This window comes from Microcaecilia unicolor, chromosome 6 (assembly GCF_901765095.1).
Source record: "Microcaecilia unicolor chromosome 6, aMicUni1.1, whole genome shotgun sequence".
Lineage (NCBI taxonomy): Eukaryota > Metazoa > Chordata > Amphibia > Gymnophiona > Siphonopidae > Microcaecilia > Microcaecilia unicolor.
In genome coordinates this window covers 98,046,194-98,072,586 of record NC_044036.1, presented here as the reverse complement: position 1 = coordinate 98,072,586, position 26,393 = coordinate 98,046,194, and the positions used below count along the sequence as shown (strand labels likewise).

At 45.4% G+C, this 26,393-nt stretch overlaps 1 protein-coding gene across 2 annotated transcripts in view; it reads right to left on the bottom strand.

Moving 5' to 3' along the window:
* Positions 1–26,393, bottom strand: part of LOC115473253 (ADAMTS-like protein 2) — a 105,027-nt gene that overhangs the window by 24,016 nt on the left and 54,618 nt on the right. For both annotated transcript variants that reach the window (XM_030208051.1, XM_030208050.1), the window contains 6 exons: positions 17,398–17,501; positions 15,514–15,640; positions 11,947–12,160; positions 7,404–7,562; positions 7,003–7,173; positions 4,901–5,077 (listed from right to left, as the gene is read on the bottom strand). In XM_030208051.1, the coding sequence (XP_030063911.1) occupies positions 4,901–5,077; positions 7,003–7,173; positions 7,404–7,562; positions 11,947–12,160; positions 15,514–15,640; positions 17,398–17,501 (952 nt within the window). The remainder of the gene's footprint in view (positions 1–4,900; positions 5,078–7,002; positions 7,174–7,403; positions 7,563–11,946; positions 12,161–15,513; positions 15,641–17,397; positions 17,502–26,393) is intronic.

The window sequence follows — 26,393 nt, the reverse complement described above, 5'->3', positions numbered from 1 at the left end:
CCCCAAAAAGTGCCCTAAATGACCAGATTACCCCCAGAGGGAATCGGGGATGACCTCCCCTGACTCCCCCAGTGGTCACTAACCCCCTCCCACCACAAAAAAATGATGTTTCACAACTTTTTATTTTCACCCTCAAATGTCATACCCTCCTCCCAGGCAGCAGTATGCAGGTCCCTGGAGCAGTTGTTAGGGGGTGCAGTGGACGTCAGGCAGGTGGACCCAGGCCCATCCCCCCTACCTGTTACAATTGTGCTGCTTAATGCTTATTAGTCGTCCAACCCCCCCAAACCCACTGTACCCACATGTAGGTGCCCCTCTTCACCCCTTAGGGCTATAGTAATGGTGTAGACTTGTGGGCAGTGGGTTTTGAGGGGGATTTGGGGGGCTCAACACACAATGGAAGGGTGCTATGCACCTGGGAGCTCTTTTACCTGTTTTTTTGTTTTTGTAAAAGTGCCCCCTAGGGTGCCCGGTTGGTGTCCTGGCATGTGAGGGGGACCAGTGCACTACGAATCCTGGCCCCTCCCACGAACAAATGCCTTGGGTTTATTCGTTTTTGAGCTGGGCACTTTCCTTTTCCACTATCGCTGAAAAGCAAAAACGCCCAGCTCACACATTGGCGAATAAAACATGGGTGTCTATTTTTTATCAATAATACGGTTCGGTCCGCCCCTTCACGGACCCGTTCTCGGAGATTAACGCCCATGGAGATAGGCGTTTCTGTTCCATTATGCCCCTCCACGTCTGATATTGGCTATTCAACAAGTGAAGATATGATTGAATTGCCAGCAGATAGAGACTGGTCTTTTCACATTTGTGGAAATGGATACAGTGACCTCTTTGATGAAAAAAAAACCCCTCCCTCATAAATTACATTTGTTAGATATACGTCCTTCATATTTATTGAAAGATATTTCATCTGACCGGGCCGGTCTTAGCAATTGTGGGGCCCCACCTAGCCCCGCCCCTTGTTGACAAGATGCATTTTAAACATTTTTTTTTTATTTCAAATAAAGACAAATCAAGCAAAACTTGTACAGAAAAACTAATTCAAATATGCACAATGCTATCATAGGAAACCTTCAGGTATAAAAAGCAAAACCATGTGCATGTAAGGACTGGATAAATGAATTAAAACAAATCCGCTTAATATCTAATACTTGATAGCAATAATGAAACAGTGATTGAATATTCACATAGTAAGCTGCCTGAGCCAACAGATTTATTTTCCACTGAAAATAATTAACTTTGTATGAACTTGGCTGCTAATAGTGTGCTGAACTGGACAATGCTGGCACATTTAGACTGACTCTGGACAGTTCTGCATGAAGGAAACCCTTCCCTCATTAATCAATACCTTCTCTGTGAAACAGTAATAATAATAATAATAATTTTAAAAAAAATGTGCATTTTTATAATATACCACTGAATTCCACAAAGCAAAAGGAGAACATTCCCACATGCCATCTTTTTTTCTTTTGATGTAGGCACAAGAAGAAAAAAAAGATTTTAAATGCTCCCAGGTTTCAATCTAAGTAATTTATGTTTAATGTGGCATAAAATGCCATAAATAAGCAAATAAATAGATAGAAACTCTGAATGTTGAGCATTTAATTCTCATAACATGGTATCTGTTTAGTGGCCCTTTACAAGGAGAAAAAAAAAATCTCTGCACGAACATAATACTACGAAGGTGTCCCTTTAACCAGCCCCTCCAAACGACACAGATATTACCTTTACAGTATCGTCCTCACCCACCCACATACCTAATCCACACCTCCTCCCCCGAGCCGCAGGGTGCCCACCCGGCACATACCTGAAGCCACCCTGGTGGTGTAGTGGAGTCTTTGGGGCAGGAAAGATCTGCAGTCTTTCCTGCCCACTGCCAGCGCTGACCCTTCTGTTGCCGCGTCTTCTTTAAAATGGTTGCCAAGACTTCCAACAACGGCCTTACAAGACTTCAGCTGAAGTCTCGGCAGCCATTTTTTTAAAGCGATGCAGCAACAAGGCGTCAGCGCTGGCAGTGGGCAGGAAAGACTGGGGATCTTTCCTGCCCCTAAGACTCCACTACACCACCAGGGCAGCCTCAGGTATGTGCTGGGAGGGCACCCTGCAGCTCGGAGGAGGGGAGGCAAGGAGTCAGACTGCGGCAGTGGCGGGGAGCGGGAGGGAGTGTCGCGGGCCCCTGTGCGACCACTCCTCTTGCCCCTGCCTAAGACCGGCCCTGCCATCTGAATTGGTAGAATGGCTCACAGTCGGTTAATAATTTATTAAAGGAAGGGTTGTTTCCTTTGGAACTGGGACAAAATCTCAAGGAGCAGATTCGACAGCTGTGTCAAATTTTTGACCAGTGGCAAGCATCCCTTGGACGGCAAAGTTAATGGAGTCAATAGTAGCACTACAGATTACATTCTATTTGGAATCTTCACACTGTTTAAATGATTTTCAATTTGGATCCAGGGCTATGCATAGCATGGAGTCACTACTGTTACTCTTGATATCTAAAGTTAGGGAATTTTTAAGTCAGGGTGTCCATTGTGTCTTGCTCCACTTTGATATTTCTGGAGCAATTGATACAGTGGACCATAAAACTTTTGGTGTTTAAACAGAGTCATAGCCGCCGAGGGGGAGGGGGCGTGGGGGGGCAAAATTCCCCGGGACCGGGTCTTCAGGGGGGGCCCAGCACAGGGGTGTCTCTCTCTCTGTTCCTGATGGGACCCAGGTGATCACGTCCCGACAGGAGCAGGAAAGAGAAAACTCGGGCGCCGGGCACCCCTTGCATTGCCTGCCTAGCAGCTGCTGGGCCCTCAGACCACATATGCTCAGTTTTGAGACTGAGCATGTGCGACCTGAGGAAAGCAGCTGCAGGGGCAGACAATGCTGGGCAGAGGAAGGAGCTGCGCTGCCTGCAGCTGGCGGGGCCAGCCAAGGTACTTCGGGCGGGCGGGAGAAGGGGTGGCAGCAGTGGTGGTGATGACGGTTTTGGGGGGGGGGGGGCAGCGGCGGCGATGATGATTCTGCCCCGGGCCCGACTCAGTCTCTCGGCAGCCCTGAACTGAGTAAGTATGGAATACCTGGAGCAGTTTATAATTGGATAGAAGGTTTTTTTTAAAAATAAAAATAGATCATATGTTAAGAAGCATAACATCTTTTTAGTTGGAGACCAGATTTTGGTGTCCCGCAGGGTTCACCATTATCTCCGATATTATTCGATTTGTTTAGGAGCTTGTTGGGATCAGTATTAGATGCATCAGGCTATTTTGGCTGTTCACATGCAGATGACATATTTGTGTCGATCCCCGTAACATCAATTTTGTTTTTTTACACTACAAACCTCTATTTCCTTAATGCATTATTGGTCCAATCAACATCTGTTAAAGCTTGATGCAGCTAAGACAAAATTACTGTATTTCTGCAACAAAGTGACTTTGGTCCTTTGTAGTGTTACAACTGCTTCAGGAGAACAGTTGTTTGAAAAATCCTCTAAGGTTTTGGGGATTATATTAGACACCCAACTAACAATGGAATCTCAAATAAAATTACTTGTAAAAAGATATTTTTAAAATTGCGACAATTGAGAACAATCAGATTGTTTTTTTTTTTACAGAACACTTTCATATGCTAGTGCAGGCTACAGTTTTATCTCAGTTGGACTACTGCAGTATCCTGTATGTTGGATTAAATGTAAGGCTTGTTAATAAATTGCAGTTGCTCAAAATACTACAGCTAAAACGATTTATGGTCATTCCCGATATGATCATGTGACGTCTTTACTCAAAAGCCTGCACTGGCTACCAGTTTCTGCTTGAATCGATTTTAAGACTGCTTATACTGTATTTAACATCTTACAGGGGAATTGTTCTTCCACAGTTAATAGCTTATCCAGCCTTTTGGAAGAATTCTCATTTTTACTCTACTCTTTTACTGGAGAAACGTCTGTTAAAAACGTTTGTTATAAAAAAAAAAAAGGAAAGGCTCTTGATGGCTCTTTTATTTATCAAGCTACCAAATTGTGGATTTCTATACCTGAATGAATTTGAACGCTTTTTGGATATTTACAATTTAATAAAGGATTGAAGACCTATCTTTTTAGTAAATATTTGGATAAATAATATAGTAGGGCTATCAGTATCTTTAACTGTGTATTTTGAACTTTATTTAACCTGCTAAGTGCCCCTCTTACTAAGCCGCGTAGGCGCCTAAGCACGTCCAATGCACGCCAAATTGGAGTTACCACCCGACTACCTTGTGGCTCTTGCGGTAATTTCAATCTTGGCACGCGTCCGCTATGCGCATCTGAAAAATATTTTTTATTTTCTGGGGCGCTTCGGCATCTGACGCGCGTAGGTCATTACCACCCAAATTCTTTACCGCTAGGTCTATGGCTGGCGGTAAGGTCTCAGACCCAAAATGGACGCACGGCAATTTTGATTTTGCTGCACGTCCATTTTTGGCAAAAAAAAAGCCATTTTTTTGTAGGTGCGCTGAAAAATGATTCTGCGTGCGCCCAAAACCCGCGCCTACACTACCACAGGCCATTTTTCAGCGTGCCTTTGTAAAAGGACCCCTTAGATTCTTTACTGATTGTAGTGGGATATAAATACCCAGAACAGAATAGAATGAGGGGAATAGCTTGTAAAGGCAAGGGAGTGGGCAGGGATCCCACTTCCACCATAGCTTACAGAACACTGCAAGTTCCGCGTGCCCCTGCCACCAGGTTTATGGCTGATGTACCTGCAGGTGCATAAATGTTACAGGCGCTGAATACTAGGTTCCTCTAGCAGTTTATAAGGGAATCTGGATGGCAAGAGGCCATTATAGAACAGGGCTCCCATCACATGTTCTCAGGGCACCTAAGTGGAAGCGCCCAGTTCAACTGCCCCCTAATTGGTTAACATACCTGAGACCAGGATGTGGTGAACCAAGCAGAACATGGCTTCCTGAAGCAGGCAGCGTGCTCCTCTGGTTTGTGGGAGAGGTCACAGCGTGCTTCGGGATATTCCCGGTACCCTCCGTTCTCTAGGCCCACACACAGCACCTTCCGGGACTTCTCCCCTCGCCCACAGCTAGCGTTACACTAGAGACAGGAGAAGGGCATTAGAGGGAAAGCGGGTTACTTTGCCCCGGAGTGGTACTAACTGGTACAGTCTGCACTGGATTTCACTTCATTTATTACCATTTATAATCCATTTTGAAACCATCTTTCCCTCTCTCCATATCCTCTCATCCCCCAAAACGTTTGCATTCTATTATGTCATAGAAATCTCAAACCAAGCTGTTGGCCATCAGGATCACTTTCCACACCTGATTCATATTAAGTTTACTTACTAAGCATCATGCATAATGAATAAAGCAAAACTAATTGAAACATTACGAAACTAGCCCTAGGTCAAAGTGAACAAGGTAGCAGCTCTGAGGACAAACATGAGAGAGAGGTTTGCAGGCAGCAAGGCCTCACACTACCCACTGTAATGGCACCTTCTACTGACAACTGCTCCCCAGTCCAGCTTTTTCTCAGACACATTCCTTTTCCTTTCAATGACTGTAGAAACACAGAGCATGACTGAAGAAAAAGGCCATATGGGCCATCCAGTCTGGCCCACGACACCAACTGCTCACCTCTACAATCCCTTCCTCTCCCCTTCAGAGATCCTATATGCTTGTCTCATGCATTTTGAATTCACGATACCGTCCTAGCCTCAATCACCTCTGCTGGGAGGCTGTTCCAGCATTCACCACTCTTTTGTAAAATAATATTTCCTTAGATTACTGGTGTGCCTCTCCATTTTCACCTTTATCGTATAACCCCTCATTCCAGCGTCTCCTTTCCATTGAAAGAGACCTGCCTCCTGAGCATTTACACCTTGGAAGTATTTAAATGTCTATCAGGCTTATTTTCGAAAGAGAAGGGTGGCCATATTCTGACCCAAATCGGGAGATGGCCGCCCTTCTCCCATGGGCGCCCAAATCGGTATAATCGAAAGCCGATTTTGGGCGCCCCCAACTGCAGTCCGTTGCGGAGACGAACAAAGTTCCTGGGGGCGTGTCGGAAGGGTAGTGAAGGTGGGAAAGGGCCTGCTGGGGCATGCTTAAGAGATGGCCGCCTTCGGCCAATAATCGAAAAAAGGGCGGCCGTAGTGAAAATTTGGTCTACTTTTTTTGGACCCTTTTTTTTCACGAACAAGTCCCAAAAAAGTGCCCGAACTGCCCAGATGACCACTGGAGGGAATCAGGAATGACCACCCCTGACTCCCCCAGTGGTCACCAACCCCCTCCCACCAAAAAAAAAACAAACAAAAACTTTAAAAACATTTTTTGCCAGCCTGTATGCCAGCCTCAAATGTCATACCCAGCTCCATCACAGCAGTATGCAGGTCTCTGGAGCAGTTTTTAGTGGGTGCAGTGCACTTCAGGCCCAGCCCCCCCCTATCTGTTACACTTGTGGTGGTAAATGGGAGCCCTCCAAACCTCCCCCCCAAAACCCACTGTACCCACATCTAGGTGTCCCCCTTCACCCATAAGTGCTACGGTAATGGTGTAGAGTTGTGGGGAGTATTTGGGGGCCTCAGCACCCAAGGTGAGGGAGCTATGCACCTGGGAGGTATTTTAATGTTTTGTTTTTATTTTTAAAAGTGCCCCCTAGGTTGCCCGGTTGGTGTCCTGGCATGTGAGGGGGACCAGTGCACTACGAATCCTGGCCCCTCCCAAGACCAAATGTCTTGGATGTGTTCATTTTTGAGATGGCCGCCTTCGGTTTCCATTATCGCCGAAAAATGAGGCCAGCCATCTCAAATCCGCCCAAATCCTAGGCATTTGGCCGGCCCCAACCGTATTATCGAAAGAAAAGATGGCCGCCCATCTTTTTCAATAATACGGTTGGGACCGCACCTTCTCGTAGCCATTCCTGGAGATGGGCGGCCCCTTTCGATTATGCCCCTCTATATCAGAACATCCCACCACCCCAGTGTAAGTTTTATGGTATACCTTCCATGCCAGTCTTACCTGGTCCCACTCCTGTTCTACCCAGTGAGCAGGGCAGTTCTTGTCTCCACAGGGGTAGATGGCCAGTGGTTTGGTGTTGGGATCACACTGTGTGTCTGAGATTACCTGCCCTTCCATGTTGCGGCATACAATGTGGCGGCTCATCCTACCCTCACCACATGGGCCTGAGCACTTGGGAAACATGAAAGAGAGTTTTGATGACTACCACACTCCTAACCAGTCACAGAACATGTTATTACGGTCTTCCATACTGGCAACCAATCACTATGAATCATAAGAATTAGTTTAAAACCTAAAGTAATTTTGTGAATTCAGTCTTGGATTTCAACATGCACTCCACCAGCTTGGCCAGAAAGGGACAAAGATAATATGAACTGAGAAGCTAGTTTATATGTTCTCACCGGTCCCCATTCAGAGGCTGTCCAGCGCCTGTCACAAGGAGGTCCAGTGCATTCCTTCTCTTCAAGGGGCTTCTTGGACACATCACACAGGAAGGAGGAGTCAACAGAGCAGCGCACCTCTCTTCTCATCACTCCCCGGGCACCACAGCGTGCCGAGCACTGAAAATGAGGATAGCATAGCGTCAGGCAGAGACGGTAGAGGAAATCAGAGAGGGAAAGGGAGCCAAAGAGAATGAGAGGGGGAGAGGAGGGCAAGGTATGGTGGCAGGGGGATTACAGGAAGGAGAAGACAGTAAAGAAAGAATGGAAAAACTGGATAGTACATCATTTCTCAGTGGATTCATTTGTGCACATTCTCAGATAAAAGGTTAACATTTCAGTCTTGGAAAAGCTCTGGATGGTGGTGCCTGAAAGGACTGAAATATCCTAATGTTGGGGGTTTTAATATTTGGGACTGTAAACAAATCAACCCCTGTGAATTTGCTAGGGTACTGCCGTGCTCTTCCCACGTTCCTCAAGTTGGAGGTATTGGAGCTGTTCTGCCCCCATATTCATAGAGAGGCAGGGTGTATTGTTATGTATATTTAATATGAGTATAATTTGTATTCAATTGCATTGTCTGTGTATAGATAGCACTGTGTATTAGGGCTGCTATCCCTACAGTTTGTAGCTTCCAGTGATTGATTCTTGTCAGCTTTCCCTATTGGCTGTTAGCTCTGAGCTAGGGCTAGCTCTCCCTCTCTGGCCCTGGGGGCTATATGAAGAGTCCCAGTTTTTCCAAGCATGCCTTTGTGACTAGCAGCTGTTCTAGGGGTTGAACCCTCCTGAATCTACTGTGATTCTATCAAAATACTTCACCATTTGCCCAAGTCCACATTTCCAAAGACATTTTACCCTTTACCTCTCAACTGGACTAAGGTTCTGGCCATCTCCTTATCTCTGAAGTGGCTAGATACGGACTCTTTGTGCAGAAGGCAACAATAATGTTCAAGCAACTGAACTGTAAGTTGATTTTCTTTGTTTGCTATGATTGTTACATTAAAGGAGTTGGATTAAGAAATGAGATTACTGGTAACGTTTTTACTTGGGAATGGTTTAGCTGCCTGTTGAAGCTTTGTCACCTCACCTAACCTAGAACAGCATAGGAGCGCACCCTCCTTGCCAGAAAGTTTCACGATCAGTATCATGTTTTCTACTCACTTACAGACTTTTCTTTATAAAAGCAGCTTTTTTATAAGCATATAACCCCTCGTTCTATTTAGAGCGCCAAAAGTTAGGCATCAATTCGTTTGCTCTACTCGAGTTTTAGGAGTAGATGTGGATAGTCAACTGACTAGGATTAAGCACGTGAATAAGGTGTTGAAACATTCTTTTCTGTTATTGCAATATCTGTACGAAAATTTTTGACTGTTTTTCGATTAATAGTGCATTCATTGTTGCCTTCAAAGATAGATTATTATAACATTGTATTTGTAGGCTGCACAAGATTAATAATGAAAAGGTTACAAACAGTACATCTAGCAGTTAGGACTATCTTTTCTTTGAGAAGGGATGAACCTGTTGCACCTTATTTTCATAAATTACATTGGCTACCAGTTATTGCACAATCCCATTTTTAATTATGTACGCTAGTCTTTCAGTGTTTTCAGTTACCTTTTTATTTAGTGGGGGGGGGGGGGGTTCCCTTTATTGGGTAGACAGTTGTTGAGAGGGCAAGTTAAGTTGGTTAACTATTTTAGACAGCAATCAGCTTTGATTCCATATCAGGCTGCTTCGATAACCAACTATTTGTTGTTTTGCAAGCAAGTTAAAGCTGTATTGTTTAAGAAAACTGTGGGTTAAATTTGCAGTTTAGTATGTTAGACTGATTGATGTATATTCCCAGCTAAATGTGCTGGTCTTCTTGTTGCTTTGTGATCTGCACAGAACTGTACAGAATGTTGCGGAATACAAGACTAACAGGCTTATTTTCGAAAGAGAAGGACGACCATCCTTCGACACAAATTGGAAGATGGGCGTCCTTCTCACAGGGCCGCCCAAATCGGTATAATCAAAAGCCGATTTTGGGCATCCCCAACCGCTTTCCGTCATGGGGACAACCAAAGTTCCCGGGGGCGTGTCAGAGGCGTAGCGAAGGCGGGACCTGAGCGTGCCTAACACATGGGTGTCCTTGACCGATAATGGAAAAAAAAGGGCGTCCCTGACGAACACTTGGACAACTTTACCTGGTCCTTTTTTGCTTACGACCAAGCCACAAAAAGGTGCCCGAACTGACCAGATGACGACCGGAGGGAAATCGGGGATGACCTCCCCTTACTCCCCCAGTGGTCACTAACCCCCTCCCACCCTCAAATATCATACCCAGCTCCATGACAGCAGTATGCAGGTCCCTGGAGCAGTTTTAGTTGGTGCAGTGCACTTCAGACAGGTGGACCCAGGCCCATAACCCCCCTACCTGTTACACTTGTGGTGGTAAATGTGAGCCCTTCAAAACCCACCAGAAACCCACTGTAACCACATCTAGGTGCCCCCCTTCACCCATAAGGGCTATGGTAGTGGTGTACAGTTGTGGGGAGTGGGTTTGGGGGAGGGTTGGGGAGCTCAGCACACAAGGTAAGAGAGCTATGCACCTGGGAGCAATTTGTGAAGTCCACTGCAGTGCCCAGCTGGTGTCCTGGCATGTCAGGGGGACCAGTGCACTACAAATGCTGGCTCCTCCCACGACCAAATGGCTTGCATTTGGTTGTTTCTGAGATGGGCGTCCTCGGTTTCCATTATCGCCGATAATCAGAAATGACCAAGTCTAAGGTCAACTATCTCTAGGGACGACCTAAATGTCAAGATTTGGGCGTCCCTGACAGTATTATCGAAACGAAAGATGGACGCCCATTTTGATTCGATAATACGGGTTTCTCCGTCCCTTCACCGGGGTGTCCTGTGAGGAAGTGCCCAGGAAAACTTGGGCGCCCCTTTCGATTATGCCCCTCCACATGTAATTTAATGTAACGTAACTGGGGCTAAACTGGTAGTGAATTGGCATTGAGCATCAATAATTGGCTATAAAAAAAAACATTCATTGACGCATAACTGACTTAGAACACTATTCTATAAACTTTGCACCTCTAGCGCCTAACTGCACAGGGGGCACTGATGTGGGAGGAGCATGGGTAGGTCATACACACATGCAAAATACTTACTAATCACTGAGTAGAGAGGTGTGTTAGCCGTGTTAGTCCACTTTTAAAGGTAATCAATATAAAAATAAAACATGGAAAAGAAAATAAGATGATACCTTTTTTATTGGACATAACTTAATACATTTCTTGATTAGCTTTCGGGTTGCCCTTCTTCGTCAGATCGGAAATAAGCAAATGTTGGTAGATGACAGTATATATAAGTGAAACATCAAAGCATTTCAGTGACAGTCTAACAGGATGGGGGTGGATAGGTGTGCGACAGGGAGATATGCATGGAGACAGGAGGGTGACAAAGCAGTACAGTTTTATGGTTTATAATGGGCTAGAAAACCCAGATCTTTGTTAAGTCCTGCCTGGTGGGTGTCAGACAGGACTTAACAAAGATCTGGGTTTTCTAGCCCATTATAAACCATAAAACTGTACTGCTTTGTCACCCTCCTGTCTCCATACATATCTCCCTATCCCTCATCCACCCGACTCTTCCTGTCTCCCACCTATCCACTCCCATCCTGTTAGACTGTCACTGAAATGCTTTGATGTTTTACTTATATATACTGTCATCTACCAACATTTGCTTATTTCCGATCTGACGAAGAAGGGCAACCTTCGAAAGCTAAATCAATAAATGTATTAAGTTATGTCCAATAAAAAAGGTATCATCTTATTTTCTTTTCCATGTTTTATTTTATTTCTATTGATTACCAATCACTGTAAACAGGGCACTAATGCCAACATTTAGGTGTGTGCATTTACAGCAGCTCTAGAGATGGTAAGCGTTCTGCTGTCTACTTACGCTAATATTCTATGACGAAACCTGGGCGCCCAGAAGCCATTCTAGAACCCTGACTCAGTGTTCATTATTGTAGCCTCCCTGTCCAGAATTACTTCCATTATGAATCAGTGACGTATAATGCACGACTGATGCTCTACATTTCTCAGTTCTGTCCGAAGCCTGGTTGCAGATTGTTCTGATTTTATGCTGCTGTCAGCGATGCACAGATTGTCTTATGATTAGTTTAAATATGTTCTGCTTTAGAGTAATCTGCTTTGGTTGATTTATTTCATTTATATTCCTCCTGGCAGTGGGGGGAATATAAATTAATTAAATAAATCAACCAACGCGTGAGCTCATCTGAACCCAGGCTGTAGGTGCACCTCACATTTCCTGAGCTCAGTGATTAGCTAATATAGAGCAGGAGTGCTGCTGGAAAAAGAACCTGGAGAGTGAATGAGTCTTAGAGATCAATTTAAAAGGACAACCAGTTATGTACTCTGGCCTAAAGAGCAGAAATAAGCAAGGTTATTCTGCACGTGCCTTAAAATACCAGCAGAACAAAAGGACGCACCTCTGACCACTCGGACAGCTCCCACTGAGGACCGCAAGCCTTCTTTGTACACACTTTCCTGGCCATAGGCCTGGCCAGCTTTGCCCCCTCACAGAGTTCATCGTAGACAGAGCTATCAAACCCTGGTGCCAGCATCTTCCAGCAGCGCACAGTACGGTACTGGTACCCCTCCCCGCATGTCCGAGAACACTCACTCCACCGACTACTCTCCCACCTCCAAGGAGAAAAGAAAGAGCAGTTAACTACAGAAATAAAGACAATGACAGAAGCAAATAAAAGGCATTTTACAGAAAACCTCTATTTTCAAATGATCTTCCCCAGTAGTCTGCAGTGACTCCACTTTGTTGCTGACTGTATTCAAGACCCAAGACTGCATATGACTGGCGCATTTAATTAGATCCTATGGTACAGGAAGGTTGTTTTTGTTTGTTTTTTTATTGAAATTTCAAAAGAATTACATAACAAGAATGCAATATAGGAAACAATCTAGTACACAACACGGAGACAGCAAAGAGGCATATAATAAACAGGAAAGCAACAAAGCAATTAAGCAGGAGTAAATTATCCTGACACTACCGCACCTATATTCATTAAGGTCTAAAACATCCCACCTCACTGATAGTCTAAAGAAATCTTTACTTTGCCTCTTTATCTATCAAAACCCTTCTAACCCAGAAGGATCAAAAAAGGTATAACTTAAATCAGAAATTTTTATCAACACTTGCAAGGGAAATTAAAAATAAAAGTTGCCTGTAATGCAGGCACACATGGTTTTTACCTGAAGAAACAGTTTCTTATGGAACTTTGTGGCATGAGCCCCATCAGGAAAAATTTGCAATTTCCCACCACAATACATATGATTCTTCTTCTTAAAATAAATAAGGTCTCAACATTGCTGACACAAAGGAAAATAACAGGGTGATGCGCTCTGTGAAGGTGTCCTATGAAGTTTCCAAAAATTATGTCAATAGGAAAGTTTTTAAGTGCTACTACTGCCCCCCATCCACTGTTTCAGTATTACATTCCACATAATTTGTTCAATGGACTTCAGCTCCAACTATGGAGCTCATTTTCAAAAGAGAAAAACATCCAAAAAGTGGCATAAATCTGCATTTGGACAATTTTCTCATAAAAACGTCCAAATTGGTATGTTCAAAACCAATTTTTAGACGTTTTTCTATGAAGTCTGCCAGAAGTGCGTTCAAATCACAAGGGGGCGTGTCAGGAGTGTGTTAAAGGTGGGATCTGGGCATTCCTAACATTTGGACATTTTTCAGCCTTAATGGAACAAAACAAAACTGTCCAGGACTAAAACTAAGACGTTTTGAGCTAGACCTGTTTTTATAACAAATAAGGCACAAAAGGGTGCCCTAAATAACCAGATGGCCACTGGAGGGAATCAGGGGTGACCCCCCAAATCCCCCCCTCCCAGTGGTCACTGACCCCATACCACCCCCCACAAATGTGAATACAAATATGATTTAGTAGCCTCTATGACAGCCTCAGATTTTAGAGCCAGGTCTATTAGAGCAACATGATGGTCCCTGGAGTAGTGTAGTGGTCAGTGCAGTGCACCATGGAGTGGGGGACTCTGGTCCCTATCTCCCTCTACCTGTCACATTTGTAGTGAAAACTGTGAGCCCTCCAAAATTCACTAGAAACCCACTGTACACACAAATAGGTGGCCCCTTCACCCATAAGGGTTATTGTGCACAGTTGTGGGCAGTAGATTTTAAGTGGTTTTTGGAGGGCTCAGCAGAAGGGAGCAATGGTGAGATGTGTACCTGTGAGCATGTTTTTGAAGGCCACTGCAGTGCCCCCTAGGGTGCCCCATTTATGTCTTGGGATGTCTGGGAGACCAGTCTACTAAAAATGCTGGCCCCTCCTACATCCCAATGGCTTGATTTTCTACATTTTTCACCTGGACTTTTTTTTTTTTTTTTTTTTTAATGGACCAAAAAAACAAAAAATCCAAAGCACAAAACCTTGTTAGAAACAGTATTTTTGAAAACAAAAGATACACGTTTTTCTTTTTGGAAAATGAACTTTCTTTTTCAGATTTAGGATTTTTTTTTTGCAAAACGTCTAAAGATGGACTTAGACATTATATCGAAAATGACTCCCAACGTGTCTCCTATTCATCCATCTCTCCCAATTGCCACAGCCATTTAGCCACTTCCCTCCACTATTATACCTTTCTGTGCATGTAAAGGCGTCTTGTAAATGGACGGGAGAATCTGCCTGGATGATATTCAGTCCACAGCGGTCAGCGGTTTTTGAAACAGTCACATCACGGCAGATTTAGACCCATATATTCTGAGCCATATCTGGCTACTGACACTGGACATCTGGGTCTTGGGCAGCTGCCAGAAGTTATCCAGATAGTGCCAATAATCAGAGCCAGTACCCAGACAGGTATCCGACAATTTAGGACTGGCATTTATGCAGTCCTACTTGCCTGGCAAAGCCAGCTTAACCTATAGGCCAGATGAGGCTCTGGACCAGGGCACCAAATGACCAAGCCCATGAGTCATCGGCCCATAGGTTAAGATTAGGTTATACTAGGGATGCAAGTTAATCGCAGTAAATGCCACAATCAATGTGTTAATTAAGCAGCACAATTTAAAAATGTAATCATGATTAATAATTTGCCTTCTGCCTACCCCCACGTGGTGTTGGTGGGGGGGGGGGGAGAGATGCTCCCCACCCCCCACCCCCAGACCACTGCCAGCTCTCTCTTCCCCTTCCCCCCTCGGTTTTACCTTTCTCCATTTTCAATAAAATCTTGAGCCCTTCAGCCGCAGCAGCAGTACTGAAAAGCTGCCTGCGGCCTACACTGGGCCTTCCCTCTGATCTGTCCCATTAGCTTGGCCTTCTGACGCAACTCCCTTGTTGCTGCGGCTACAGGGCTGAAGATTTTACTAAAAATGGAAAACAGGTAAAATTGGGGGGAAGGGGAGGAAGGAGAGTCACAGGAGTCTGGGGGGTGGGGGGAAGAGATGCCAGACCACATGCAGGTGGTGGTGGAGGGAATTAAGAGAACCTTGGGTGGCCATAGAGGGGAGAGAGAGAGAATCTGGGGTGGCCGTGGGGGGGAGGGAGAAAGAAAGAGAGAGAACCTGGGATGGCCATGGGGGGAGGGGTAAAATCATGGAAGTTGCTGTTTGGGGATGGGGCAAGGGAAGAATTATGAAAATTGCTGTGGTAGGGGGTGAGAAAGATGGGAGGCGGGAGCATGGTGAGGGGACGCAAAAACAAAAGTTGGTCCAGGATGCCACAACCTCTTGAGCCAGCCCCGTTGCCTGCATTGTTTTTTTAGGCCCTGCTACGGAATATCAGTGGTGCCCAAATAACTACTGATTCTACTTATGCTTTGCTCCAGTTCTAAATGGATAGTGCCGAAGTGGTCAGAAATGGATATTCAGTGGCACTATTCAGGCACTGAATAATCGACTCCTTAATTTCCATCTGCTTTTGTGGCTGCCTGTGCTCAGTTACCTGCCTCTGCATGAAAGGTCAGCAATTTCTGAGTGCTTTCTTCTCATCTGCTGCCCAGTTCCTACGTACCTGGGAAGACACTCTCTCCCTGTACAGAACTCATGGGTGGGTTCTGGGCGAGTCAGCGCATCACAGTAGGTCTCTTCCACTTCCGCTCCATCGTAACGGACGCACATGGCATAGGAACTGCTGATTCCTGCTGGGAAATAGGAATTTTCTTGAGCATTTTTGGAAGAGGACCACGAATGCAGGCACCAATGCATCAGTCAAAATCAGGATCTAGCTGGTAACATAGAAACATAAAAAAATGAAGGCAGATAAAGACCATATGGCTTATCCAGTCTGCCCACCCATGCCATCTTCTATCCCTTCCTCTCCCCTAATCCTAAGTATCTGTCTCAAGTTTTCTTGAATTCAGTTATAGCTCTCATCTCCACCACCTCCATAGGAGGCCACTCCATGAATTCACCATCCTCTCTGTGAAGTAGTATTTCCTCAGGTTGCTTCCAAGTCTATCACCTTTCACTTTCATCCTATGCCCCCTCATTCCAGAGCTTCCTTACAATTGAGAGAGACTCGCCTGCTATGCATTTATGCCACAGAGGTATTTAAATTTTTTTTACTGGAATTTGAATACAAACAGTAACAAATGAAAAACATACATTACAGTATAACGTCTGTTATGTTAAATAATATCAAGTTGAAATATTGGCATAGTATATAATACAATGAAGTAAGTAATAAAATAGAATTAACCTATCTTCATCCTCAGGTGAATTCACAAAATTCTAAACAAAGGAAGCCAAACCTTCTTGAATTTTACTATTGAACCCTGACATTCCGCTGTCATTCTTTCATATTTCACTATATTATATAATGAGCACAAGGTGGATAATTTATCAGTTTTAAGTGGCACGACACAAATAAGTATACAGTTGAATGGATATTTTATCTGTTTAACTTTATCCATAGATTTTGCGTCTAACCCCACTGAAAATCCGCATAAAGTTAAATGGAGAAGTTATTTGTTTAACGTTATGCAGTGGTCATCAGACTGAGAACTGTTTCCATAGTCTCAGCTGGGTAAAGTCAACCAATACAGTCTATATCATGTGAATAGCAAACATAGCCCCTGTTTACTAAGCCACACTAGTGGCTGTCGTGTGGCAGTGCTGACACAGCAGTGGTGTAGCTACGTGGGGCCACAGGGGCCTGGGCCCCCATAGATTTGGCCCTGGACCCCCCTGATGATGACCCTCTCGACCCCCCTCCTGCCGCCAACCCTCCCCCGCCGCCGCCATGGGCTACCTTTGCTGGCGGGGGACCCCAATCCCCGCCAGCCGAGGTCCTCTTCTTCCACGCAAGGCTTCGTTCTGTTTCTGACGTCAGACTCACAGAAAAAGAACGAAGCCTTGCAGATCAGCCAGCGTTGCTGTTTCTGTGAGTCTGACGTCCTAAACAGAACAAAGCCTTGCACGGGAAGAAGAGAACCTCGGCTGGCGGGGATTGGGGTCCCCCGCCAGCAAAGGTAGCCCACGGTGGCGGTGGGGGAGGGGGTCAAAGCTGGTGGTGGTGGCGGCGGCAGCGGGGGGGGGGGCAGCAATGGCAGGGGGGCCTAAAATGTGCCCCTCACCTCGGGCTCTGGATCCCCCTCCCGCCGAAGTCTGGCTATGCCCCTGCGACACAGCCCATTCAAAATGAATGGGCCTTGTTGGCATTAGCGCGTAGATTACTATACAGTGGGGGGAGAATAATTATGTTCATACTAAGACCCATTTCCACTCAGCTCACCAATTTCGTGACCACACACATGTACAATGAGAGGTACAGAACAGAGCAAAAGGGCTATAATATAATTCCTGCTCCTTTCCTCATAGTCCCTCCACTGATAATGCACAACTGCTTCATCAGGCTACAATGTATCACCAGGACCTAGTGATGGCTCTACTGTACCTGAAGTGCATGTGGAGCTACAAGGAGCATAAGCCGAGACCTTCCAACGGTACATGTCTGCCAGGCTAATGTCCCGACCAAGGGGACTTGCATCAAATTCATTGCTATAGATAAAGGAGCAAGAAAAAAACAAAATGAGAACCTGATGTTGCAGAAAGCTCTGGGAGACAAGTAAGACAGAACAAGAAGATATACAATAATATACAATTCTAAAATTGTGCCCCTGAATATAGGCACCTTTTCTATAAATGGCCAACTTACCTGTTTACCACCCCCTAACTTCAGCCCTGAGCAGGGATTGGCAACTCTGGTCCTTAAGCGCCACACAGGTAGGTCAGGTTTTCAGGATATCTGTAATGAATATGCATAAGATAGTTTTGCATACAATGGAGGTAGTGCATGCAAATTGATCTCATGCATATTCATTGTGGATATCCTGAAAATATGACCTACCTGTGGCACTCGAGGACCAGAGTTGCCAATCCCTGCTCAGGGCTGAAGTTAGGGGGTGGTGAACAGCGCAGTTGTCCTGGGCCCCATGCCACATGGGGGCCCTAATCCTGCCTGAAGCTGAAGGCGGCATAGCTTGCAGGTGGGCTCCGAGGCCCCCTTCCCAGTTTCTGCCCAGGACCCCTGCTTATCTTATGACCTAATGTATTTTACAATCCAATTTATTACTCAGGAACCTTCTTGCAATACCATAATGTATTCTTCTCTACCATGTATGTATGCACATGGTATATATATATATACCATGATCTGTTCCATATATATTATGTTCCATGTATGTTACCATGTATGTATGCACCTTAACGCAATACCATTTGTAATTCTGTTACCCGGAAATGGCAACCGCCATTACGGCAAATGTTAGCCTCATTGAGCCTGCAAATTGGTGGGAAAATGTGGGATACAAATGCTACAAATAAATAAATAAATAAATAAATCTAACACCAGCCCTGTCCCTGCTTTATAGAATGCTAGCATAAGTGGGTATATAAGGTCTTAACATTTAGGTGTGAGCACCTACTACAGCCACAGAGCTGGTGTAAGGTGCGTGTTTAAGTACTACTGATACCTGTGTAACTTACTTTAAGTGGAAGCCTGGCTCATGCTCTAATCCTTTGTATGTCCCCCTTGCAAATGTGCACTATGTAAGTTAAATAGGTGTTTTACAGAATAGCACATAGGTAGAATTTTGGAAGCTATGCACCTCTACTTAAATGTCTCCATTGGTTGCCTGTGAATATCAGAGTAGATTTTAAGATTTTGCATGGTTTTAGTCCTAGTTACTTGTCCTCATTTGTCATACTGCAACCTACGTGAGTCACAACTAGGTCTTGCCATATTAATAAACTAGTTGTACCTTGTATCTTTATGGAATTCTTTACCTCTTGAAATTAGATGTGAATAAGATTTAGATTCCGCAAATTGTTAAAACACTGTTATTCAATAAGCATTTTTCATGAGGTTTTTACTTGATATGTGTTTTCATGATGTAATGTGATTTTATGTATTTATTTATTTATTTTTACAGCATTTATATCCCACATTTTCCCACTCACGGGCAGGCTCAATGTGGCTTACATCTGTCTGCAAAAACATACATCAATATGGCAACAAACCATCAAATACATTTAAGTTAAAGAGATATGGTAGTAAAAGTAATGGAGAGGAAAAGGTGAAAGAGCAAATAGAGTTCAAAATGGTGTTCTGACAGTTACAGTTCAGAAGTTAGAGATGCTAGGCAATTATGTAATGTAACTCTATTCTTGTTTAGTTGGGGATTTTTTTTGTAAACTGTTCTGAGTCGATGCCCAATCGGGTATATCCATGCGTATGCACTTCATTTATGTCAGCCAGAGACCTAGTCTAAATGTATGTGTCTATGTGCTAGAAATATGCACATATCTTATAGTATTCTACAACAGAAGTTACACATGTAAGTCTCGCCTACACACCACCCATCTACAAACTATGTGCTACTGGAGATACATATGGAGTTACAGAATAGAACTCAGGTGGAATTTGGGCATTTATAAGTATACATGTGTGCATATGCCATTATTCTAATGCAGGGGAGGGCCCTGTGAATGTCTATTATGCCTGGCAGGCCGAAACATTTCATAATGTTGGAATCGGAAATGCACAGAGCTCCATAGACTTTCTGCAGTAAATAAATAAGTAAAACAACAAAGAGGGTTCAAAGCACAGAACAAAGTCCAAGAATCAAAAAAGTACTAGGAGCCTTCACAAGCAGGACAAATCCTTTAATTGCACAGCATGAGTCTTGTGCATCAATCTTGTACCACTGACCCGACACGGGCCATGTTTCGGCGCACAGCACCTGTGTCAGGGGTCATTCAATCTCTGTTGTTCAGCATGAGAAAGCCAGCTAAAAGCTGAATGCACAGCAAACGGGACTAAGTCCACTCATAATATAGGCAAAATATTCCTGTTTGCTCCGCACAATGGGAGCAGGGCATCCCTCTTACTCCAAACCAGTAGTGTGCTAAAGCCGGTTGTTAAATTTTTTGGCATCCTGCGAACGCCGGTTGTTCTGGGAGTGCGAGCCAGCTTGTCTCTCCTCTGGTTAGGGGAAGACAGAGGAGAATCGCTGGACGTGGATGGGAGAAGAGGGCAGGGGAGAGAGGAGAATCGCTGGACATGGATGGGAGGGGAGGGGAGGATAGGAGAGAGAGGAGTTGCTGGACATGGATGGATGGAGGGGAGGGCAGGAGAAATGCTGGACATGGATGGAGGAGAGGGAAGACAGGAAGGAGATGCACATGGATGGAGGGGAGAGAGGAGAAATGCTGGACACAGGTGGAGGGAAGAGAAGAGAGGAGAGGAGAAATGTTGGAGGGAAGGAAAGACAGAGGAAGGAGATGCACATGGATGGACGGGGAAGGGAGAGAGGAGAAATGCTGGACATGGATGGAGGGGAGGGTAGACAGAGGAAGGAGATGCACATGGATGGAGGGGAGAGAAGAAATGCTAGACATGGATGGAGGGGAGGGAAGAGAGAGGAGGAGATGCACATAGATTTAGGGGAGAGGAGAGAGTTGAAATGATGGACATGGATGGAGGGGAGGGAAGAGAGAGGAAGTGAGATAAACATGGATGGAGGAGAGAAGAGAGGAGAAATGCTGGACATGGAACATGGAGAGGAGAGAGGAAAAAAGCTGGGCATGAATGGATGAGATGGAAGAGAGAGGAAGGAGGGGAGGGAAGAAAGAGGAAACAGATGTCTTGTGAGGCCGCCCTTGTAAGTCTCGGCAGCCATTTTAAAGAAGATGTGGCAGGAGGAGGGTCAGTGCCTGCAGCGGGCAGGAAAGACTGGGGATCTTTCCTGCCCCGAAGAATCCATTAGACCACCAGGGACGCTGCCTTCAGGTATGCGCTGGGAATTGGACCCTTCGGCTTGGGGGAGCGGGGAGGAGGTCTGTAATAGGTAGGTGAGGTGGGGAGGGGAGGATACCGTAAAAAAATAAATTCTTTAAAATGCTGCCATCTTGTGCATAGGGTTGTACACAGAGGAAGTATAATAAGGGAATAACTTTTTATAGGTAGAGTCATATCCTGTCATATCCTCAACCTCTCTCTCTCCACTGCAACTGTCCCTGACACCTTCAAGCATACCAGAGTCACACCTATCCTCAAAAAACCATCACTTGACCCTACCTGTCCCTCCAACTACCGCCCCATCTCCCTCCTACCCTTCCTCTCCAAAATACTTGAGCGTGCCGTTCACAGCCGCTGCCTTGATTTTCTCTCCTCTCATGCCATCCTTAATCCACTTCAATCCGGTGTTCGCCCTCTACACTCGACAGAAACGGCACTCTCTAAAGTCTGTAACGACCTATTCCTTGCCAAATCCAGAGGTCACTACTCCATCCTCATCCTCCTTGATCTATCCGCCGCTTTTGACACTGTCAATCATGACTTACTTCTTGCCACACTGTCCTCATTTGGGTTCCAGGGCTCTGTCCTCTCCTGGTTCTCCTCCTCTCTCCCACCGCACCTTCAGAGTTCATTCTCATGGATCTTCCTCCACCCCCATCCCCCTATCTGTTGGTGTTCCCCAGGGATCTGTCCTTGGACCCCTTCTCTTCTCAATCTACACCTCTTCCCTGGGCTCCCTGATCTCATCTCATGGTTTCCAGTATCATCTCTATGCTGATGACACCCAGCTGTATCTCTCCACACCAGACATCACCGCGGCAACCCAGGCAAAGGTATCAGCCTGCTTACACGACATTGCTGCCTGGATGTCCAACCGCCACCTGGTTAGGGTGGTGGACTTTGGTCCTGGGGAACTGAGGAACTGAGTTCAATTCCCGGCACAGGCAGCTCCTTGTGACTCTGGGCAAGTCACTTAACCCTCCATTGCCTGCCGCATAGAGCCTGCCATGAGTGGGAAAGCGCGGGGTACAAATGTAACAAAAAAAAAAACTGAACATGTCCAAGACCGAGCTCATCATCTTTCCACCAAAACCCACTTCTCCTCTTCCTCCACTTTCTATCTCAGTCGATAACACCCTCATCCTCCCTGTCTCATCTGCCCACAACCTCGGAGTCATCTTCAACTCCTCCCTCTCCTTCTCTGCGCATACCCAGCAGATAGCCAAGACCTGTCGCTTCTTCCTCTTTAACATCAGCAAAATTCGCCCTTTCCTCTCTGAACACACCACCCGAACTCTCGTCCACGCTCTCATTACCTCTCGCCTTGACTACTGCAACTTACTCCTCACCGGCCTCCCACTTAGCCATCTATCCCCCCTTCAATCTGTTCAGAACTCTGCTGCACATCTTATATTCCGCCAGAACCGATATACTCATATCACCCCTCTCCTCAGGTCAATTCACTGGCTTCCAATCAGATACCGCATTTCAAGCTTCTCCTTCTTACCTACAAATGCACTCAGTCTGCTGCCCCTCACTACCTTTCTACCCTCATCTCCCCTTACGTTCCCGCCCGTAACCTCCGTTCACAGGACAAATCCCTCCTCTCAGTACCCTTCTCCACCACCGCCAACTCCAGGCTCCACTCATTCTGCCTCGCCTCACCCTATGCTTGGAACAACCTTCCTGAGCCAACACGCCAAGCCCCCTCCCTGACCATCTTCAAGTCTTTGCTTAAAACCCACCTCTTCAATGCTGCGTTCGGCACCTAACTCCTACCGTTCAGCAAATCCAGACGGCCCCAATTTGACTGCCCCTATCGGACTGATCGTTCACTTGTCTTTTAGATTGTAAGCTCTTTGAGCAGGGACTGTCCCTCTATGTTAAATTGTACAGCGCTCCGTAACCCTAGTAGCTTTAGAAATGTTAAGTAGTAGTAGTAGTAGTAGTAGTAGTAGTAGTAGTAAGTAGTTTGTTATAAATCGTAATCAGTGTGTCATTTGGAGGGCTGGTTATAGGGGCACCTAACCTTGTTATTGGTGCAGAGATTTTTTTTTTCTCCTGGTAAAGGGCTTCTAAAACAGACATCATGTTATGGGAATCAGGTGCTCAACGTTCAGAGTTTCTATCTATTTATTTAGTTATTTATGGCATTTTATCCCACATTAAACATGAATTAGATTGGAACCTGGGAGCATTTAAACAATTTTTTTCCCCCGGAGAGAGTAATGTTTTGAACCCCCAGGCTCTCTGCCCAGGTATAGCCAATTCTGCAATTTGGGGGGAGGGGGGGGTGCAGAGATGGACCGGAGAGAGAGCCTGTTAAAAATTTACCAGCACACCACTGCTCCAAACCCTAGATTAAATTTGGAGTAAGAGGGACGCCCTGCTTCCTTTGTGCAGAGCAAGCAGGAACATTTTGCCTATATTGCGTGTGGACTTAGTTCCCTTAGTCCATTCAGCTTTTAGCTGGCTTTCTCATACTAAACAACACAGGGTGAATGACCCCTGACGCAGGCGCTGTGCGCTGAAACACGGCCCGTGTTGGGTCAGTGGTACAAGTTTGATGTACAAGATTCATGCCGTGCAATTAAAGGATTTGTCCTGCTTGTGAAGGCTCCTAGTAGTTTTTTGTTGCTTGGTAAATAAATAAGTAAACATTGAACTCAAAATGATAGAAAAACTGCTAGAATGGCTATTCTGAAAATATTTGTGAAATACAGTATTTAAAATAGCCCAAACTCTGGTTAATGATGTTCTCTTTGTACACTTCCCACGGTCCCATGGACTGCATAAAATTCAGTGACAGGACACATTTGGGCCACAGGTTGCCCACCCCTGTTCTAATCATTTATGCATGCAATCCCTACATAAATATTAGGGGGGTAATTCTACACTTTGCCTTACCCCCACACAATCTCTCCCTTCTCCTTGCATCCTTTTCTCTCTCACTGCACCCTCACTGGTATAAAAGGACTGTATGAAAATTGCTCACCCTTAACCTAGCTAACACTATGCACAGAGTCCCATAGCATATAGGTATTTAGCAGTGTTAAGGGGAGGAAGTGTCTGGGATTAGAAAACACTGCTTACATTGCCTTTTGAGAAGCATTTAAGCTATCTCCTAGCCAATTTCAGCCAGCACAAAAAGTGGCTGCAAAGTCCATGTGACTGCTGCACCTCTGAGTACATTTTGAAGGAAAAGCACAGAGGTGTACTCTCTGAAGATCTATGTAAGGTTAGTGGGTTCAAATTACCCACAGTCTTTGGTGCCAGGATAGGCTGTTTTGAAAATCGCCCCTTAAATGAAAATTCAGATAACAAGGGGAAGGCAAAGGAAATTAATATGGAAGCAGAGGAAGGAGAAAGGAGGGAGTTTTATACGGAAGGCAGAGGTGCATGTACAATTCTGGCTGGTGCCAAATATCCTTCGGCTCAGTGGCGTAGCCAGACAGCCAATTTTGGGTGGGCCTGAGCCTAAAGTGGGTGGGCACAAAATTATCTCTGCCCCGCCAAACCTCCACCTCAAAATATAAATACTTTAGCTAATGAGGATCCTCAAGCTCTGTTAGCTGAAGACTTTCTCCGAAGGCAATTAATACCAATCGGTCCACCACTTTTCTCTCTTTCCCGCCTCCAGTCCCCGGTCTGGCACCTCTCCCTAGCTCCACCCCATTGACAATTAATACCTTTAATTAAATTTAGATATTAGATATGTATCAAATGTCAAAGAATTTTAGATATTAGATATGTATCATATGTCAAAGAATAAAGTGGTTGCTCAAAGCATATACTAACCACAATCGCTCAACTGCAAAACACTATGCACAAATTTGTGCAAAAACACATTCAGAACCTTACTGTATCATAAATATTACACTGGGCAGAAACTAATACACCAATATACCACCCATACGGAAAATGCAGACCGTCAACAATATGAAACAAGGGATCATATCACAATTCTCATGTAGAGCCACTAAACACCTTTTTAGGGTGGATAGTGTTCACAATGAGCTCCTTTTATTAACGACCATATTTTATAACGATCCTTCAAGAGGTAGTGTGTCATGATTTAGGCTCTACACCATTTCTGATGTTTTGGTGCCACCTCAGTAAGGCCAACACACAATCTCTCCACTGCAAAACACTATACACAATCTTGTGCAAAAAACACACTCATAACCTTACCAAACCATAACAGCACTAATTCCAAGGGCAGGACGAGCTACAACCTTATGCGTGGAAAGGCAGCACTATAATTACACCGGGCTCTAAAACACCAGTACACAACCTAGTGAAACAAAAAACAAAACAAAACAAAAAAGGCTGCAAATACTACACGCTAGCAGAATACTGCACCTTGATCACACATGAAAAACACATGACACAACAGTGTAGCGCTCTAGAAATGTTAAATAGTAGTAGTAGTAGTAGTAGTATGAAGGCAAATTTCTGAACTGGAAAGTTACCTCAAGAAGTCAGACTCAGCATGCAGCAATACTAGAAAAATTGAAACTTACATGCAAAATATCACAGATGCACATTTCCAAAAGCTGACATATTCCAATTAATAAATTCTGAATTAAAAAAATGTTTTCTACCTTTGTTGTCTGATCATTTAGCTTTTCTATTCGCTTTGGTCCCAGTGTCTTCTGTTTTATGGAGTGTCTTCTTTCTATTTGATATTTTTTCACTCACCATGTCCACCATCCTCCTGTGTCCTTATGTTCTCTCCCCCTGCCCTGCCCTCCTCTCTCCTCATCCATGTCCAGCAATTTCCTCTCTCCCCTCCATCCATCCATCCATGTCCTGATGTCCAGCAATTTCCTGTCTCCCCTCCCCTTCAGCGATCCATTCTCTCCCCACCCCGCCCTCCTCTTCATGTCCAGCGATCTGTTCTCTCCCTCTTCCTCCCCCTGCCGTGATGGCCAGCGATTCTCCCTGCCCTCCCTCAGCTCTCCTCTCCCTGCCGTCCCATCCCATCCATGGCCAGTGATTCTCCCTCCCATCCCATCCATGACCAACCATTCTCCCTGCCCTCCCTCAGGCCCCCAACAGCCCTCAGAGTACTCTCCGTTCCCCCCCTCCCCTCCCATCCATGGTCAGCGATTCTCCCTGCCCTCCCTCAGCTCCCCAACAGCCCTCCGAGTCCTCTCCGTTCCCCCCTCCCCTCCCATCCATGGCCAGTGATTCTCCCTGCCCTCCCTCAGCTCCCCAACAGCCCGAGTCCTCTCCATCCACCCCCCCCCCCCCGCATGCACACGAGTGTGTTGAACCTGCCCTTTTTCTTTCAGTAGCAGCAAGCGACGTGAAGGAACTGCAAGTTCGCCAGCTTCAAGTTCTCCCTTTCCTCTTCATACAGTGTCGGACCCGCCTTCGCGGAAACAGGAAATACGTCATCGTAAAGGCGGGACCGACACTGTGTGAAGAGGAAAGGGAGAACTTGAAGCAGTGTCTTGACGTCGCTCGCTGCTACTGAAAAGAAAAAGGACAGGTTCAACGCTCTTGCGTGGGGGGGGATGGAACGGAATGGAGGAGGAGGAGCGGAGGAGGGCTGCCGGTCAGGCCGAGAGAGGGAACGAGGCGCG